The sequence below is a fragment of the Anolis carolinensis genome, chromosome 1, assembly GCF_035594765.1.
Source record: "Anolis carolinensis isolate JA03-04 chromosome 1, rAnoCar3.1.pri, whole genome shotgun sequence".
Taxonomy (NCBI): domain Eukaryota; kingdom Metazoa; phylum Chordata; class Lepidosauria; order Squamata; family Dactyloidae; genus Anolis; species Anolis carolinensis.
Genome location: NC_085841.1, coordinates 238,826,077 through 238,844,080, shown reverse-complemented (window position 1 = coordinate 238,844,080; position 18,004 = coordinate 238,826,077). Strand labels below are relative to the sequence as shown.

Sequence of the window (18,004 nt, the reverse complement as noted above, 5' to 3'; positions counted from 1 at the left end):
GACTCACATGACGATGCGTGGCCCAGCTGCCCTCGCCACCCGCAGGGAATGCTGGGACCCTTCTGGGACTTCCACTCGGCCAGAAGGAGCCCCGGACTCACCTCCGCTGGATCTCTCTCTCTATGCCAGGGAAGAGGAAACAGGCGCCACGTGACCCGAGGAAGTAACCATGGCAACGCAAGCGCAGCCTCTCCCTCCTTTTTATCCGGAGAGCCACGCGCCAGCGGCGTCCGGTTGAGCTTCCCGAACAGAGAAAGAGAGACAGAGAAGGGTTTCACTCACTTCCGCGTTACCATAGAGAGCATTCGCCAGAGTGTCCGCGGCGGATTTAAAGCACCCTCGCCTTCCTTTCCACTTCTTCGCTAGCACCGCCCCCTTTGGGCTCTTCCCTCCTAGATCTTCGGCGTTCTGTTTTTGTATGGACTTCAAGCCAGTTTGTCCAGTGGTTAGGAATTCTGGGGATTGAAATACTAAATGTACCTGAAGGCTCATCGTTTGGGAACCAGTCTAGAAATTTTGTCTCTGTCTACTTTGCCTTTTGGCCTCTTTCTTCTTCCAGAAATAAGACTAAGGGCCTCAGCACACTCCAGCATCCACTTTAAATGCTGTGACTGCCTCCTGCAGAATTCTGGGGGTTTGTAGTTTAGGGAGGGGCCTTTAAACTGCTCATCCAGAGTAGCCCTGGGCCTCCCTAAACTACAAGCCCCAGAATTCTGCAGGAGGCAGTCACAGCATTTAAAATGGATTGAAGTGGAAAGATGCTCAAGTGTGATGAGGCCCTAATTGTAGAATTAATGGAGTTTGAGACCACTTTAAACTGCCTTGGCTCAATGCTGTGTATCTTGGAAACTGTAGTTTGCTGCAGAGAAGGCTGAAGACCCTACAATTCCCATGATTCCAGTCATAAGCCGCTTTGAGTCTCCTGCAGGAGAAATAACGGGTGTGTAAATACATATAATAATAATAATAATAATAATGCAGTTAAAGTTGTCTCAAACTCAATTAATTTTACAGTGTAGAAGCACCCCCTGCTTCATTCTGTGTCCCCCAAGAGTCACTTCAGGAAGCAACCATGTCTGCACAAAGCTTTTGTCAAAATGGATATTGTTCCATTGGGTTGCTGTGAGTTTTCCGGGCTGTATGGCCATGTTCTAGTAGCATTCTTGCCCACATCTATGGCAGACATCCTCAGAGGTTGTGAGTTCTGTTGGAAACTAGGCAAGTGAGGTTTACATATCCGTGGAGAAGGAACTGTTGTCTGTTTGAGGCAGGTGTAAATGTTGCAATTGACCATCTTGATAGCAATGAATGGCCTTGCAGCTTTGAAGCCTGGCTGCTTCCTGCCTGGGGGAATCCTTTATTGGGAGATGTTAGCTGGCCCTGACTGTGTCCTGTCTGGAATTCCCCTGTTTTCTGAGTGTTGTTCTTTATTTACTGTCCAGATTTTAGAGGATTTTTTTAAATACTGTTAGCCAGATTTTGTTCATTTTCATGGTTTCCTCCTTTTTGTTGAAATTGTCCACATGCTTGAGGATTTCAATAGCTTCTCTGTGTAGTGTAACATGGTGTTTGTTAGAGTGGTCCAGCATTTCTGTGTTCTCCAATAATATGCTGTGTCCAGGTTGGATCATCAAGTGCTCTGCTATGGCTGACTTCTCTATTCCATTATCCGGGCAAAGGCCACAAAGGGGCGCTAGACAGAGAAGGATAGTCCATTTTACGGGGTGGAAAGGGGTTAAAGGAGTTAAACCATTTCTCCATTTTCCTGTTATTTCCCCCACCCATGTCACCGTTGTGGAAACAACCATCGTTTATGACAGGGGTCCCCAAACTAAGGCCCGGGGGCCGGATGCGGCCCATCGAAGCCATTTATCCGGCCCCCACAGCACAAGGGCAGAAGGGGTTGGGCTAAATGACCCAAGGGGTCTCTTCTCTTAAAACCCTTATTATTATTATTATTATTATTATTATTTGAAACACAACAAGATGAGTCCACAGCAGACACTCTGCTGGCTGTTGTATTGGATCATATGTCGGACACTTCCCAAGTGTCTTGGACTGTGTGATGTATCGGCAAATAATGTGTGCAGATCCCAGTAAGGTGGCCTTCTGCAGCTGGCAGGTGGTAATTTTGTTAGCGCCGATTGCGTTAAGTGTAGGCCAAGGTCTTTAGCCGATTACCACTGGGACCACCTTGACTGGCTTGTGCCAGAGTCTTTGTAATTCGATCTTTGACTCCTCATATCGTGTCAGCTTTTCCAGTTGTTTCTCCTCAATCCTTCTGTCACCTGGGATTGCAACATCGACAATCCATGCTTTGTTTTTTAACACGATTGTGAGGTCAGGAGTATTGTGTTCCAAAACCCTGTATTATTATTATTATTATTATTATTATTATTATTATTATTATTAACATTGAGGCAGGGTGGCCATCTGTCAGGGATGCTTTGCTTGTGCTTTTGGTGCACAAAGGCAGAAGGGGATTGGACTCAATGGCCCAAAGGGTCTCTGCCAACCCTCTTTGTTGTTGTTGTTGTTGTTATAAATAATAATAATTATTATTATTGCTCAGTGGCCAACTATAGTCCGGCCCTCCAACGATCCAAAGGATCGTGACATGGCCCCTTGTTTAAAAAGTTTGGGGACCCCTGGTTTATGATATGGAAAAAGGGCGGGGTAAAATAACCAGTGAACATGGGGAAAATTGTTTTCCTCCTTCAACTCCCCCCCTCCCTAAAATGAACTATCTTTCTCTGTTTAGGTCCCCTTTTGAAGTCTGCCCGGAAAATGTATGGAGGTTTTCTAGGAATTTGGCATTTTGAATCCAAAAAGGGCTTCAGGTTTGCTCCATTGTGTGCAGGTTTTTAACTTCCTTTAGACAATTTTATTTTTAAATTTGTGAGCAAGTACAATTTTGTAAAATGAGTAAGATTTTTTTGTGGAGTAAATGGTGAGAAAATGGTTAACACCTTCTATTGGTCTTTCAAAACACATTGATGAGAAACTATCCAAAAGTGATAAGAAATTTAGACCTTAATAAAATGACAGTCTGCCTGGCAAGCATTGCTAACAAAAATTAATAACCAAAGTTCCAGATTAAAGACTCATCAGGAAACTACAACAAAGGACAGAGGCTTTTTAATGCATTCTTGGCCAACCATTGATGCCTGTGAGCTCCTGCCCGAAAGTAAAAGCATAATGAATATGTCCTGTGCAAAACAGTTTTATGCAACCAAGTTACCATTGTTCCAGTTTGAATTGTCCCTCCCCTGTTTCTGGTTGGCCAGAAAAGAGGCTGACTAGGACCCATGTCAGGATTGATCTATAGTGGAGACTGCAGAGCTGATCTCATGGGAGGGCACAGCCTGGAAAAATAAAGATATGCTGATGGCTCTTAATCCAGTTTTATATTAAACAAAAGCAGAGTTTTATAAAACAGCCAAAGAGGTACATTCCAGGCCTCTGTTTCTGGCAGCAAACAAACAGGTTTGGCCAGCCAAACAAAGGGAGGGTCTTCGGGAAATCAATTGAGGTGGCAGCAGTTGAGCTGCTGGGAGCTATTGCATATATTTTGTCATATTCTTTGCCTAGGGCTGAGAAGCATTCATGAATGATGACACTTGGATTGAGTTGGGTAATTCAGATAATTTTTTTACATTTAGTGCCTTTAAGAATAAGGTAGAATAAAAATACAATTTATACATTTCAGTACTTGGGAAATAGATACATTATAGAAAAGGATAAAAGTTATACAGAAAGGAATAGATACAAATATGGTAGCTGCTAATCTTAGTCTTGTCTTTGGATTTCTGGACATGGAGATGATGAGATTGTGTAAATGTCTTTTCCCAGGCTAGCCAGGTAAAAAATGTTGAAATGGCCAAAATCACCTTTGTTTCTGAGCCCACACCTAGGGCTGTTCCCCAGCGTGGTACAATAGCTGGATAGTTTGCCTCTTAACCTAGGTCAAGCAGAGGCTAGTGTTTCCTGTCACTGAAGTAAAATAGAACATATTTAATAGGTTTACATGAATAAAATGAAATGAAATATAGTTAATGGTTAGGAGGGTAGAGGAGAAAAGCAGAGGTCTGGAGGTAGCGGAGAGCTTGGGACACTTCATGTAGGAGGAAGAGCACTGCTGTATTTCATTTTGGTGTGTTGCATCTTGGCATCCTCTGCCTCCTGCAGAATTCTGGGAAATGTAGTTTAAAGTGGGGCCTTTAGAATTCTCAGCTTGCCTTTCCAAACTACATTTCCAAGAATTCTGCAGGAGACAGAAGATGCCAAGAAAATGGGGCTGTCCGCTTTAAAACGCCAGTCTGAGGATGTCACACTGGAATATCAGCATTTGCAGTTAATCAAAACTGAGTAGCAACTGAATTGATAAAAAATATCAAATTTTTGAAACAACTGTCGGTGTGGTACATATTTATTGTGTTTTTCAAATTCAGTACCCCACCCAAATATATTAAAAACAGTTATAATATTGAAAAACGGGTTTCTTTCCTTTAAGTAATCTAATCCTCTCTCTCTCCTGGTACAGAGGCTCAGAATTCAAGTAAGCCTCTCTCATCAAGAAGTTAATTGAGTTGAGTTCTAATGACAGAGGCCCCATCAATCTGAACTACGTTGAACTGCACTATTTGAGCCTACACTGACCATATAATGCAATTTCAAACTGCATTATATGGCAGTATAGATGGGGCCAGGGATCCCTGTGTTCCTCTGAGCTTGTGCAGAGAATCCTTCAGTCACCTCTGCATGAATCATGTGTCGTATTCACTAATTCAACAGAATAGAACTATTGTGGCTTCTCAAATATTTGACGTTGAATACTATTGTAAAATTTCTTATATATACATTTAGATGAAGGATACAGAGCAGCACTAGCAGATAGTATGTGTCACTTTAAATTTTATAAGTCTCATTTTTGGGAGAAAGCAGGGTATTACTAAAGATAGCAACAACAATCACTTAAAGTGACTCCTCAACAGGACTAACAAGTCCTCAAATCCCTGTGTATTTAGCAAAGTCAGTATGAGAGGGACTTACCATGCCTTCTCAAGACAAGGCTATGATCGGCATCTGAAAGCAGTTCCACTAATTCTTTTTCACACAATCTCCTGATCTTATCAGCTGTGCACCTCTTGATCTAGTTATTCAGTTTACAATTTCATACTTCATAAAACCCGAGTTGATTCAACTGACTACACTATAGAATAAACATGGAACCTTCTACATACAAAGCATTCACCCTTTGGAAAATGTTCTTTATTTAGAGAGGCCAATGGAAAAACTCAATGCTGATGTTTTTTGCACAGTGATCAAGCTTTCGTCACAGCTTTGTTTTCAGATAGGACTAACCCTGCCAGAAGATATTTGATATGCTATCTGAGGCCCCATCTACACTGACCATTTATTGCAGATCAAACTGCATTATATGGCCCTGAAGACTCATATAAAGCAGTTCAATGCAGTTAAACTGCATTATATGGGCCTACACTGAACATATAATGCAGATTCAGACTACAATATATGACCCTGTAGATTTAGCCTTAATCAACAGTAAAGACCAGTCTTTTCTGACTGGCCTATCCAGATTATTTTTAAATAATGTTTTTTAATAATGTATTGATGGATTTTAATATGTATTGGTTTTATATGTTATTTTAATTGATGCTAAAAACTGATCCTGTCAATTTTAACTTGTGAATTTTAACGTGTGTTTTATTAGTAATTTTAATATGTATTTTACCTGTATATATTTCTAATATGTATTGTAATAGTGTTTTGATTTATCACGTTGTACCTTGCCTCAAGCTGCAATGAGAGGCGTGTAATAAATTATTATTATTATTATTATTATTATTATTATTATTATTATTATTATTATTTTATGTGATGTAATGTGTTATTTGTTAGTATTAATTGCCTCTATCCATGGGGGAAAGTGGGTAAGAAATAATTTCTCCCATCTCATTCCTCATCATAATCATCCTCTACTATCCTGTTTTGACAAAAATCTGGTGAGAATTTTTTTTAAAGGGATAGTCCCGTACTTTATGATTTCCTAAAATCTTTGGTCAGCTATCAGTAAAGTTTTACAAAAAAAAGTTTAAATTTATTTACTGTTCAGTTTCTGCTGAGAAGTCATACTGGTTCAGTTCAATAATCCTTTGTAGAAATCTGAGTTTTCTATTGATCCCTTGTATACACGTGTCCTCAAACTCAATACATACATAAATAAAACCATTCTGTGTTCGAATGAGTCCTCCAGTCACATGGAGGTTATTAACATTACTCAAATGTTTGTTATGGGTTTATATGGGATTCCTGAATTCCTTATCCACAGGGCTACTGGCTATGCTAATCAATAGGAGAGTGAGGGTTATCACACTTCACATCTGTTTGCAAAGAATTAAGCTTCCTTTGAGGTCATGACAGATCTTTGCTAAGAGTTATATACTAGCAAGTTACTTCTTCAGTCCTTTTGCTTTTATTTTTATTATTTCATCTTTATTCATGCAGTCTTTCTTTGTCCTTCTAGAACCGATCTGTCTTCCTTGTGGGCTTTTCATTTAAATTCACTACTAACGTTTTCTGCCTACATCTTTGTTGAAGTGTGCAATCTTCATTTGTACCAGCAGTAATCCAATAACTGGGGGTAATAATTTTTCAAAAACTAACTCAGTAATTTAGCTGCCATGAATTTATGGTCTATGACAGGGTGTGATCGAGGTGACCTCCCCTCCAGGACTTTGTAAAAGATAGTTCAAAAATCAAGACTTTATGTTCTATATTCCATATATTTATAGTAGAAGGTGATTGGGACTTTTTACTGGAGTTACTGTGGATTATCCCTGCACTCTGAGGCAAGAGATAACAACTTCATGAATTGTGAAATCATACTGTTAGGACTCCACTTCTATATTGGGTTCCCCAGATGTTGTAAACTTCGTTTTTATCAAATGTTTTCTATTGTTTATATCATTCATGATTCCCCTTTATGCAATGTCACCTACCTTTATGGATTCTCCTTTATTTCCTTGAAATCTACCTATCGGCTAATATGTATTTATACTCTTTGGGATCCCCGGAAAATATGTGTTTTTCCCAGCTGGGTTTATATTCCAACTTTATTTTTAATTTTCATTTTATCCCATATAATTGTCAGATCATGAAATCAAATGGGAAATATTATGACCCCAACCTGAACTCTAGCCCCATGACTCAGACCTCCCTTCCCAAAAACAAAAGGATAATCTGCCACAGTTTAATCCCATCTCATTCCGATCGCATGGACAATATAGGGCGAGTCACCAAACTCCTAAAAGTGACTCGCCCCCAAGGCAAACATTGTCACATCTCAGGCCAGGACGCCGCAGGAAGGCACCCTGTGGGGCCGTCAATGATGGCTCATCACCACCCATCACCACTTCCCGTCTGACACCCCAAAGACATATCTAAAATCTGTGAACGTGACAGGACCCCGGACATCCTTGATGGGTGTCATTAATTCCTTTAGAAATCGGCTGGGCCAGAATTAATCAGATATTTCCTGTCCGGTCACCCCATTGTCTCAATAGCTCCCGCCTCCTCCTCTCTGATTGGCCCGAGAGGGGACAAAAAGCGGCTCCCCATTGGGCCAGCAGAGCAAGGCGGGAAACGAAAGCCCGCCTCGTTCAACCTCTCAGCCTATCCGCGATCAGATGGGCAGGGAAGCGGGGCGGGAGATTCAAAGGGCTGTCAGACCGAAACATTGTATAAATATGGCTTTATTTGAAACATATGTTACGCTAGTAGATTGAATGATCACTATTAGCGTCCTTTTCAGCTGAATTGCTCAATAAAAACTCCTTGGCGGATTTTCCTTCAACTTGGCGGACCTTCTTCATTTCAGGCTTCAGGTTGTATTGCGGCTTATATTCTCCTTTTGGCTTCGCCAAGGTCCGTTCCCTCAGGACCGGATCGGCTCTCTCCTTAAGGGGCCCGATCCCCTAAAACGCGGTCGATAACATAATTTGGCTTTACCACGAAGGGACTTGCTTGGAAGTTCCAAAAACCAATTTTTTTTAGGCTAAAATTCCAAGCGGCGACCTTGGTCCAGATATTCTGGGACAGGTTGGGGAGAGAAACGGCTGCAAGGAGGGCCCTCCGACCAACAATTTGACCTCATTTCACATCCAAATTTCTCTGGCAGTCCCTTTCTCTCTCTAGATCTGATTCAGGGTACTGAACAAAGGAGCCAGATAGGAGGAAGCAGATTTTTAGCTCCTCGAAGGAAAGGCGCCAACGTGAAACAGGGGACGCCCTGTAAAAAAATAAAAGGGAACCGGCCCCGTTGTTAAGACCCAGGTGGGCGGAGTTCTGGAGGTATTGCACTTCGGATCAGGGCTCGGTAACAAATTCCTGGTGAAACGCGGGAACATCTGGCGCCCGGTGGTGTGTGAGAACAGTCTGGCTTGTAAGATTACAGGTTCTAGGATCGTGGGGTAGGGGAACGATTGTGTTCCCGGGGCACCTGCGGATCCCACGAACGCCAGCCATTCAGCCTTGGTGTAGGGAGAACTCTTGAAAGGACGAGTTGCATCCAGCCGGTGGGTGAGTCGTTACTCCATTAACTGTCAGGTACTGGGCAGGGGCTGAGCCAAGGATGGGTGTTTGTTCAAGCACGTCTAGGGTGTCCCACCCCAGCAGACATCCCCAGGGATTCTCCATTGGGAAAGATCCTGGCCAATTGGGGTGGGCTTTGCATCGAAAAACATGGTGCAGGCCAGGTTGGGCTAACTCAGAGCACATAAGTGGCCCCTTGTGGCCCTTGAAGGGGGAACAGCTTGCCCCCCCCTTTTGCTCGAGTCGCCGAATTCGGAGTGTTGACCTAAGGTGACTCGCCAGGGGGAGGGCAAGTGGTCCCAACTTGCTTATGCTGCAATGTTCATGGCCCTAAGCCAGGGAGAGAATCGGAGGGGGGGAGGGGGGCCCACGTCTTCCCATGCAGAGATTTGGGCTCCAAAAACAGCCCCCCAAAGATTCCCCCCTAGACCCTTTTCCCCTTACCCCCTCCTCCAGAGGATTTTCTGGACACATTTGCTTGCCTTCTCCCCACCCCATCAGCCCCCTCCTCCAATCCCCATCCCCACCTTTTCTCCTCACCCTGAGTCCTACACTGATCCAGGACTCCCAAATTGGCCTTCCAAGGGAACCCTTACTTCAGGGATCCCCCCCCCCCCAAGAAATTCCCCTCCAGAGAGTTCAGCCCAGTCTAACGTGAAGGAGGGCTCCCAGCCCCCTCCCCTCTCACCCCGAAACACACCTGATCCAAAACACTGTTCACACTCTCTCAGCCCCCATCCCAGCCGTTCCTTTGAAGCCTGATGCCCCCCCCCCCCAAATTGTATCTGCCCCTGCCACTCAACTCCTGCCACATTCTGAGTTTTCCTCAGATGGGAAGAATCGCCCCACCATCCCCCTCCTTCTCTTGCCCCCACCAGGCTCTCTCTCTCTCTCTCTCTCTCTCTCTCTCTCTCTCTCTCTCTCTCTCTGCGCTCATTCCTCTCTTGGAGAGAGAGGAGAAGGAGGGGCCGCGGGGAGATTGTGCAAAGAGGACACTTTTTTCCTCTTCCTGTTTTTGGAGGGGCAAAGGGGGGAGAAGATTCAGTCCTGAAGCCTGCCACCAAGATCTATAGTTCTCCAAGGATTGCTTCCTTCTTTCAAATCAAATCTTCTCCAACTTGATATTCTGCCTTGCCTACCCTCAAATTGTACCCTTTTTTTCTTTTCTCTCTCTCTCTTCCCCGGCCTGAGTGAAAATCTCTCTCTCTCCCTCAAATCTCAAATCCATTTCTCCTCTCCTTCCTCTCTTCTCACCTTTTAAAATCCCTTATTTCCCTTTGTTCCCATTTTCTAGACACTATCCCTAAGATTTTACCTCAGTGTTGTCTTATATTTCCTTTGGTCCTTACAAAAGGGGGGAGGGGGGCATTCCTTTAGCCGCTTCTGTTTCTTAACTTCCCCTTTTCTTTCTCTCCCATCTGGGAAGCATGGCAAAGGATTTGGGTGGGGGAGGGGGACTCCCAGAAAAGTGTTGGTTAAATTTTGTGTGTTTATGTAATGTGTGGGCTGTAAACTCTTCTCTACTCATCCCTTTGCCTTAAAAGCCACCAGTGATATATAGTTTTCTGGGAAGGAGGGCTGGAATGGACTAGCTTAGTGCTATGCTCTCTCTCTCTCCCTTTTCTTCTGTGCCATCTCACCTCCCTATTTTCAAAGGTTCAAGCCCTAATATTTTGTGAGACCCCCCCCCCCCAGAGAAAACCTGCTGCTTCTGTGGTTTTAACTTTTTCTTGTCTCTCTCTCCTCAAGCCTCCCTTATCTTAGAGAGAAAAGGGGGGGATGGAAGAATTGATGTATTTTTCTATATGTGAGTTTTTTTTCTCTCTCTCTCTCTCTCTCTCTTCCACTTCATGTTTTCCTAGGCCGAAATGCACTTCAACATTCTCCTTTTTCAAAGCTCCCCCCCCCCCCTTCCTTCCCAGCATCCCCATTTCTCCTTATAAACATTCAGTCAAAATCCTGGTTTACTTTTATAGTGAAGGCACTCTTTCACTCTCCACAGTTCCCCAACAATCTCCTTTCTTCCTTTCGGGTCCTTCTCCCTCCCTTTCCCTGAGTGCATGCGTGTGAATGTTTTAAAAAATCCCTCTAACTGCCTTTAATTATGAGGGGGGTCAGTACAGAGTCCAGGGGACCTTCCAGGCACAGCTGAAGAGATCCAGAGGACCGGACCCAACCACCTGACTGAGGACATCAGACCAGACTGCAAGACCCATAATCCATACCTGCCACCATGAACAGTTCTAAGACCTGGGTAGGGGCTCTCGGAGTGCGCTGTGGATTTCATGCAGCAGCTAGAACTCAGAGGCCATTGGAGATGGTCCTGTGAGGGTAAGCCCGGACCCCCAGTCACCCAGAAGAGACAGCCCCACCTGTGGCTGATCTGAGACCCCCACGGGGGAAGCAGCCCCATCTGCCTGGCTCAGGGGCTAGAGACTAAGACACTGCTGAAAGGATTCTTGCACATGGCAGGCTTTTATGGCCAGACCACCGTATGGTGCCCTCCAGCTGGCCTGGTTCTGCCCTGGCAAAGGGCTACTGAGTGCAGGTCTGCCTTTGACGCTGCCAAGGAGGCCCTCATGACATCACCAGGGGACAGAATTGGCCGCCATGGCAGAAGATGTCCCAGAAGAAATGAACAGGATTCTACCAGTGACCACCATGAGGGAAGGATGTTCCACTTTCACCAGAGCTGTGCCAAAGAAGGACCCCAGGACTGCTGGAGCCCTCACAAGGTATGAGTGACTTCCCTGACTAACCCCACCACGGGAGGGAGGGGGGCTTATAATCTGTCCTTAGTTTCCCTAGGCACTCTCTCCTTTCCGTCTCCTCTGTTGGAGTGCTGGACCTGCCTGCAGTCACCAGGAGGCGCCGTGCTGTGAGGCGCAGAAGCTGTGCCCAGTTGCCCCCAGCTGCCAACTACAAAGGGGGGCCCAAGCTGCAGCCAAGAAAAGGCAGCCAAATGGGAGTACTGCATCACAGCCTCCATCATCCCCAGCCCTCACCACCTCCACCTTCATGCTCCATTTCCCATGACTCCAGACCAAGGGACATCTGTTTCAACACCATGGGATCACCCACCACTGACTGAACCTCAGCTTTCACCTCTTCAAGCTCCTGCCCTCCAACAAAAAGGCACAATCTGATCTACCAAGGCAGAGGCCCTGCATGCAGTGAAATGTCGGGGCTTTGGGAAATGTTCATAGCCATTTCCAAGCCCCGAAGGGGGGAAAATGTGATCGAGGTGACCTCCCCTCCAGGACTTTGTAAAAGATAGTTCAAAAATCAAGACTTTATGTTCTATATTCCATATATTTATAGTAGAAGGTGATTGGGACTTTTTACTGGAGTTACTGTGGATTATCCCTGCACTCTGAGGCAAGAGATAACAACTTCATGAATTGTGAAATCATACTGTTAGGACTCCACTTCTATATTGGGTTCCCCAGATGTTGTAAACTTCGTTTTTATCAAATGTTTTCTATTGTTTATATCATTCATGATTCCCCTTTATGCAATGTCACCTACCTTTATGGATTCTCCTTTATTTCCTTGAAATCTACCTATCGGCTAATATGTATTTATACTCTTTGGGATCCCCGGAAAATATGTGTTTTTCCCAGCTGGGTTTATATTCCAACTTTATTTTTAATTTTCATTTTATCCCATATAATTGTCAGATCATGAAATCAAATGGGAAATATTATGACCCCAACCTGAACTCTAGCCCCATGACTCAGACCTCCCTTCCCAAAAACAAAAGGATAATCTGCCACAGTTTAATCCCATCTCATTCCGATCGCATGGACAATATAGGGCGAGTCACCAAACTCCTAAAAGTGACTCGCCCCCAAGGCAAACATTGTCACATCTCAGGCCAGGACGCCGCAGGAAGGCACCCTGTGGGGCCGTCAATGATGGCTCATCACCACCCATCACCACTTCCCGTCTGACACCCCAAAGACATATCTAAAATCTGTGAACGTGACAGGACCCCGGACATCCTTGATGGGTGTCATTAATTCCTTTAGAAATCGGCTGGGCCAGAATTAATCAGATATTTCCTGTCCGGTCACCCCATTGTCTCAATAGCTCCCGCCTCCTCCTCTCTGATTGGCCCGAGAGGGGACAAAAAGCGGCTCCCCATTGGGCCAGCAGAGCAAGGCGGGAAACGAAAGCCCGCCTCGTTCAACCTCTCAGCCTATCCGCGATCAGATGGGCAGGGAAGCGGGGCGGGAGATTCAAAGGGCTGTCAGACCGAAACATTGTATAAATATGGCTTTATTTGAAACATATGTTACGCTAGTAGATTGAATGATCACTATTAGCGTCCTTTTCAGCTGAATTGCTCAATAAAAACTCCTTGGCGGATTTTCCTTCAACTTGGCGGACCTTCTTCATTTCAGGCTTCAGGTTGTATTGCGGCTTATATTCTCTTTTTGGCTTCGCCAAGGTCCGTTCCCTCAGGACCGGATCGGCTCTCTCCTTAAGGGGCCCGATCCCCTAAAACGCGGTCGATAACAAGGGTATGAATGTTTACTTGGGAGTAATTCACTATTGAATACAATCCAGGCAGTGAACAAATAAAACAAATAAAAACCAATTAACACAAAGATAAAAACAATCAGTGTCTTGGATATTGTAGCTGTGACCAATCAAATTGATATTGATGCCTACACAAAAGAGGAAATTCACAGTTATTCCACATAGGGAAATCACATAGGGAAGCCATTTTACAAGCTTAGGAAAAAGACACAGAAAAGAGAAAAAGATCATAAACCAATAAATAGTGAGGGAGGGAAATATCAGAACCTTTAACAAATATGTACGCTTTCTCATTTACACAGAGTGAACAATTCTGCTTTCCCCTCCTAGCAGAGGAAGTCTAATTCTTCATGTCAAAGCCTCCCCTTATGGATGACTTATTATAGAGCCAACAGTTGCTTCTGTCATTCATGTTAAAACATTTTTGAGAAAATAGCTGAAGGTAATTTGATCGAATCTAATTTTGGAGCAGGCAAAACTGCTCTTTGTATCCCATATAGCACAAGGATTCCTTTTGATGTGTGGTTGATTCAATCCACAAGATTAGCTATCAACACGCTGTCAAAGCCAGCCTACGATATTTTGCCACCCCAAGGCAGCACAGCAAATCCCCACCTCCTCCAATTCACAGCACACAGTATCTAAGGCCAGTCAAGTTGTTATGACATTTGAGGCAGAAAATCCCACAGGCAGTAAAAATAAAATTACAACAAACGGGGTAAAACTTTGATCCCCTTTCTTGACATGCAGTATCTGTTCCCTCCAGTTGTTGCTTGACTGTACAGATGGCCCTCTTTATCCATAGATTCTGTGATCACAGATCCCATCATCCACAGCTTGAAAATTCCCCCCCCCTCCCCCCCCCAAAAGAATCCACAAAGCAAACCTTGATTCTGCCATGTTATTTAAGGGCATCATTTTACTGCATCATTGTTTATAATGGGACTTGAGCATCCATGGATTTTGGTATCCACAGAGAGTTCTGGGACCCAACCTCAGTGGATAACAAGGGGCCCTGTAATTTAATGATATGGCCAGCTCTGTATGTTGTACATTTATACAGTTCCTAGAACAGGCAGGCCGGGAATGCTCAAGCACAAGATCAGACAGAATCGATCCAGCAAGTTTCTTACACAGTTTGTCTCTGTCGTGATCAGTCATTGGTATACTAAAATCACTGCTTTTAAAACCGTGAGTCCTGATCTCAAATGGGGTCCCCTTAGCTCAACATTGGCAATGGTAAAAAGTCTTCTGGACTCTGCCAATTTACACTAATCTGTTAGCAACAACATGCAGTGGACTCAGCAGAAAATGTTTCAGCTGTTCTCCAGGCTGTTTAGTGAGTCTTGTAAATGCTGATTTATCAATATATGTTTGGTTTTTATACCTATTTAATAGACTTATGTACCCAGGGTTAGAGAAAAAAATTCAGGTGGAAAAAGTTTAAGAAGCCCTGTACTAAATGGTCGAACATTAATAGAGTAAGCTGTTGCAGCTGAGCCCCCCGACCCCAGTAATAATAAAGACAACATGCAGCCTAGCCTACACACAATTCCTTGGGAGTAATTACCATGAGAACTTGCAAGGAACTTCTAAGTACACACCGAACTTTGAATTGTCTTAATAATGAAGGATAACACTGGCTAACATGCATTTTGGTGCCTCAAATGTTTGATCTCTTTCTGGGTATATTTGAACAGCCATAGTTTTTGAAATACAGACCACCTGCTTGCCTATGGAAAATCATGATGATTTTATTTCAAAACTAGAGCTGATGTGGTCTATCCAATGCAATTTTCTGGACCAGTGCCCCAAATAACCCCAGGAACAGGCCCCAAAAACTAAGACACCAAGAATTTCTTTTGCTGGGCTTTGTAAATATAATTGATGGAAGAAATAATCTTCTCTCCTCCTTGATTGTGGCCTCAGAGGATGTAATAGATGTTATGATGGCCTGACTAGGGATTTCGAATCACAGTACAAGCAGGTTGTTTCTGCTCTCAAGGATCATTGAAGCATCTATGTTCTTTAGTTGTCTCATTGAGCCAAGAGTGAGTTTGCTTCATGGAGCAAAGGAGATTGCAGCAGTGATTTACTTTGTGTTGTTGAAAAAAATCTGGATAAAGACACCTACTACAGCATGGTGACTCAGAGTAATCCTTGAATGACTAGGAGTTTGGTACACTGATGGTTCAGATCAGAGTCATAAAATCAGAGTTAGAAGGAGTCTTAGGGGTCATCTGGTCCAGCCTATGCTAGCTCAGGAATCCATAGTAAAATGTTAATGGAGCATGAGAATTCACCCTCTGCTCAGAAATATCCACTGCAGAAGAGTCCACCATCCTCCAGTACCACCCTCTAAGTAACGTGATTGTACATAATACAGGTAAAAGAAAATTGCGTTACTTATCAATAAATAAAAGAAGTGGTGCAAGTGCACTCTAGAACCAATGCAGTCTGACACCACTTTAATTGCCATGGCTGAGTGCTATGGAAACATGATAGTTGTAGTTTGGCAAGGCAACAACAGTATTTGGTAGAGAAGGATAAAGACCTTGTAAAAGTACAATTTCCATGATTCGTAGCATTGAACCATGCCAGTTTCAGTGGTACCAAACTGCATTAATTCTACAGTGTTGATCCATCCTTAGTCTCTAACATTTCTAATTCAGTTTTGATTCTGTATTCATAGTGATAGGTTGAGAAAGCAATACAGAATCATTTTGGAACTGGAAAAAAAATCCTAATAGCACCATCAAGGAAAAACCTAAAGGTCTTCCGAAAAAGCTGCTTTGGTACAAAGCAGCCTTCCTTAACCTATCAACCCTTGAAGAATCCTTGAAATAATTTTAAGTTCTCAGGAAACATCTGCGTAAAAAGTAACAGTTATATATAGCTTTAACAAAAATCCACTCATGAAAACTCTAGTGACCTCTTGTGGAACCCGAGGGTTCCAGGGAAGCCTGGTTGAGAAATTGTTTAGACCACAGAGGATTAGTATTTACAAGGAATCAAATACAGTAGAGTCTCACTTATCCAAGCTAAACAGGCCGGCAGAAGCTTGGATAAGCGAATATCTTGGATAATAAGGAGGGATTGAAGAAAAGCCTATTAAACATCAAATTAGGTTATGATTTTACAAATTAAGCACCAAAACTTCATGTTATACAACAAATTTGACAAAAAAAGTAGTTCAATACGCAGTAATGTTATGTTGTAATTACTGTATTCACGAATTTAGCACCAAAATATCATGATATATTGAAAACATTGACTACAAAAATGGCTTGGATTATCCAGAGGCTTGGATAAGCGAGGCTTGGATAAGTGAGACTCTACTGTAAATGGGTGGCTTTTTTCTTCCTTTTTCTGTGTGGCTTGCACGTTTTGTTTTTGGTTAGGAGTATGTGACTTTTCCCAGAAAGAAGAGTGAAGCCATCTTTTGCTGATTACATTGCCTTTATCATTACCAAAGCAATCCCTAAAGCATTTTTTTCTGCACAAGCCACATTGTCAAATTTTTAATTTCTGTTAGCAGTACTTTTAGAGCCTTCTGGAAATTTCCATTCTTCTTTAACTTAGGAACTGATCTGAGATCTCAAGAAGAGCCATGCTGGATTAGACTGGGAAAATATCTAGTCCAATATTCTGTTCAATATTATGGCCAGTCGCTTGTCTATGGAAGTCTTTTAGCAGGATGGGAATGTAATTGCACCCTCCATAGAGAGAGCCATACTGTCTCTGATACTGGAGGTGATATATAGCCATCTTGACTAGTAGCCATTGATATGGCAATCCTCAATGAATTTATTCAGACTCCCTTTAAAGCCATCCAAGTTGGCAACCACCACGACATTCTGTTTCAGTAACACACACCCCGGTTTAACTAATCTCTGCATACATACTGTTATCTGTCCTGGATCTCCAACTATTCTGTTTCAATGGTTGACTGTGGGTCCTAGGATTGTAAGAGATGCAAAGTTATGTACAAATGTATCTCCATTGTGACTTTTCTTCCTTGACCTTTTTCCTAAGCTAAATAACCTCAATCATTACAATCAGTTTTCAAAGGGGAGTTGCTCCACCCCTTTGGCCATTTTGATTGTTGTTTTAAGGAACATTTCCCATTTATGCTACCTTGGATCTCATTTTGAGAAAAAGATGGGATATGAATGCAATACAATAAATACCGGTAATTAATTAAATAAATAGTATCTATGTGTTGTCGAAGGCATTCATGGCCGGAATCAGGGCTGTAGCCAAGGGGCGGTGTAGGGGTTCACCCCCCCCCCCCCAAATTTCAGGTTTTAAAAAAACCTGGTTTACTTATGAATTTTAACTGGTTAACCAAATCCCCATGAGTGTCCACTGAAGTTTAACTGTCTTGAGTATCCACTGAAGTTTATCAATGGAACCTGATTTCTAAATTATTTTGAGTTATGAAAATACTCTACATTATTTGCTAAAAGAAAATTTCAACCCCCCTCCTCCCAAATTTTTTTTCTGGCTATGTCCCTGGCCGGAATTACTGGGTTGCTGTGAGTATTTTGGGCTGTATGGCCATGTTCCAGAAGCATTCTCTCCTGGCGTTTCACCCACATCTATGGCAGGCATCCTCAGAGGTTGTGAGGTCTGTTGGGAACTAGGCAAGTGGGGTTTATATATCTGTGGAAGGTCAAGGGTGGGAGAAAGAACTCTTGTCTGTTTGAGACAAGTGTGAATACTGCAGTTGGCTACCTTGATTAGCATTTAATGGCCTAGCAGCTTCAAATTCTGGATTCTTCCTGCCTGGAGGAATCCTTTATTGGGAGGTGTTAGCTGGCCCTGGTTGTTTCATGTCTGAAAT

General features: G+C 43.2%; 1 protein-coding gene across 5 annotated transcripts in view; it reads right to left on the bottom strand.

Annotated features, from left to right (window-relative positions):
• stk11ip (serine/threonine kinase 11 interacting protein) overlaps nucleotides 1–18,004 on the bottom strand; it is a 63,179-nt gene that overhangs the window by 31,543 nt on the left and 13,632 nt on the right. Inside the window, exon 1 of one of the 5 annotated variants that reach the window (XM_062967227.1) lies at nucleotides 481–611. The exons of 1 other annotated variant lie outside the window; for it this stretch is intronic. In XM_062967227.1, coding sequence (XP_062823297.1) covers nucleotides 481–492 — 12 coding nt within the window. In that variant the 5' untranslated portion in view covers nucleotides 493–611. 3 more of the 5 variants (XM_062967233.1, XM_062967229.1, XM_062967230.1) reach the window with 3 other exon arrangements.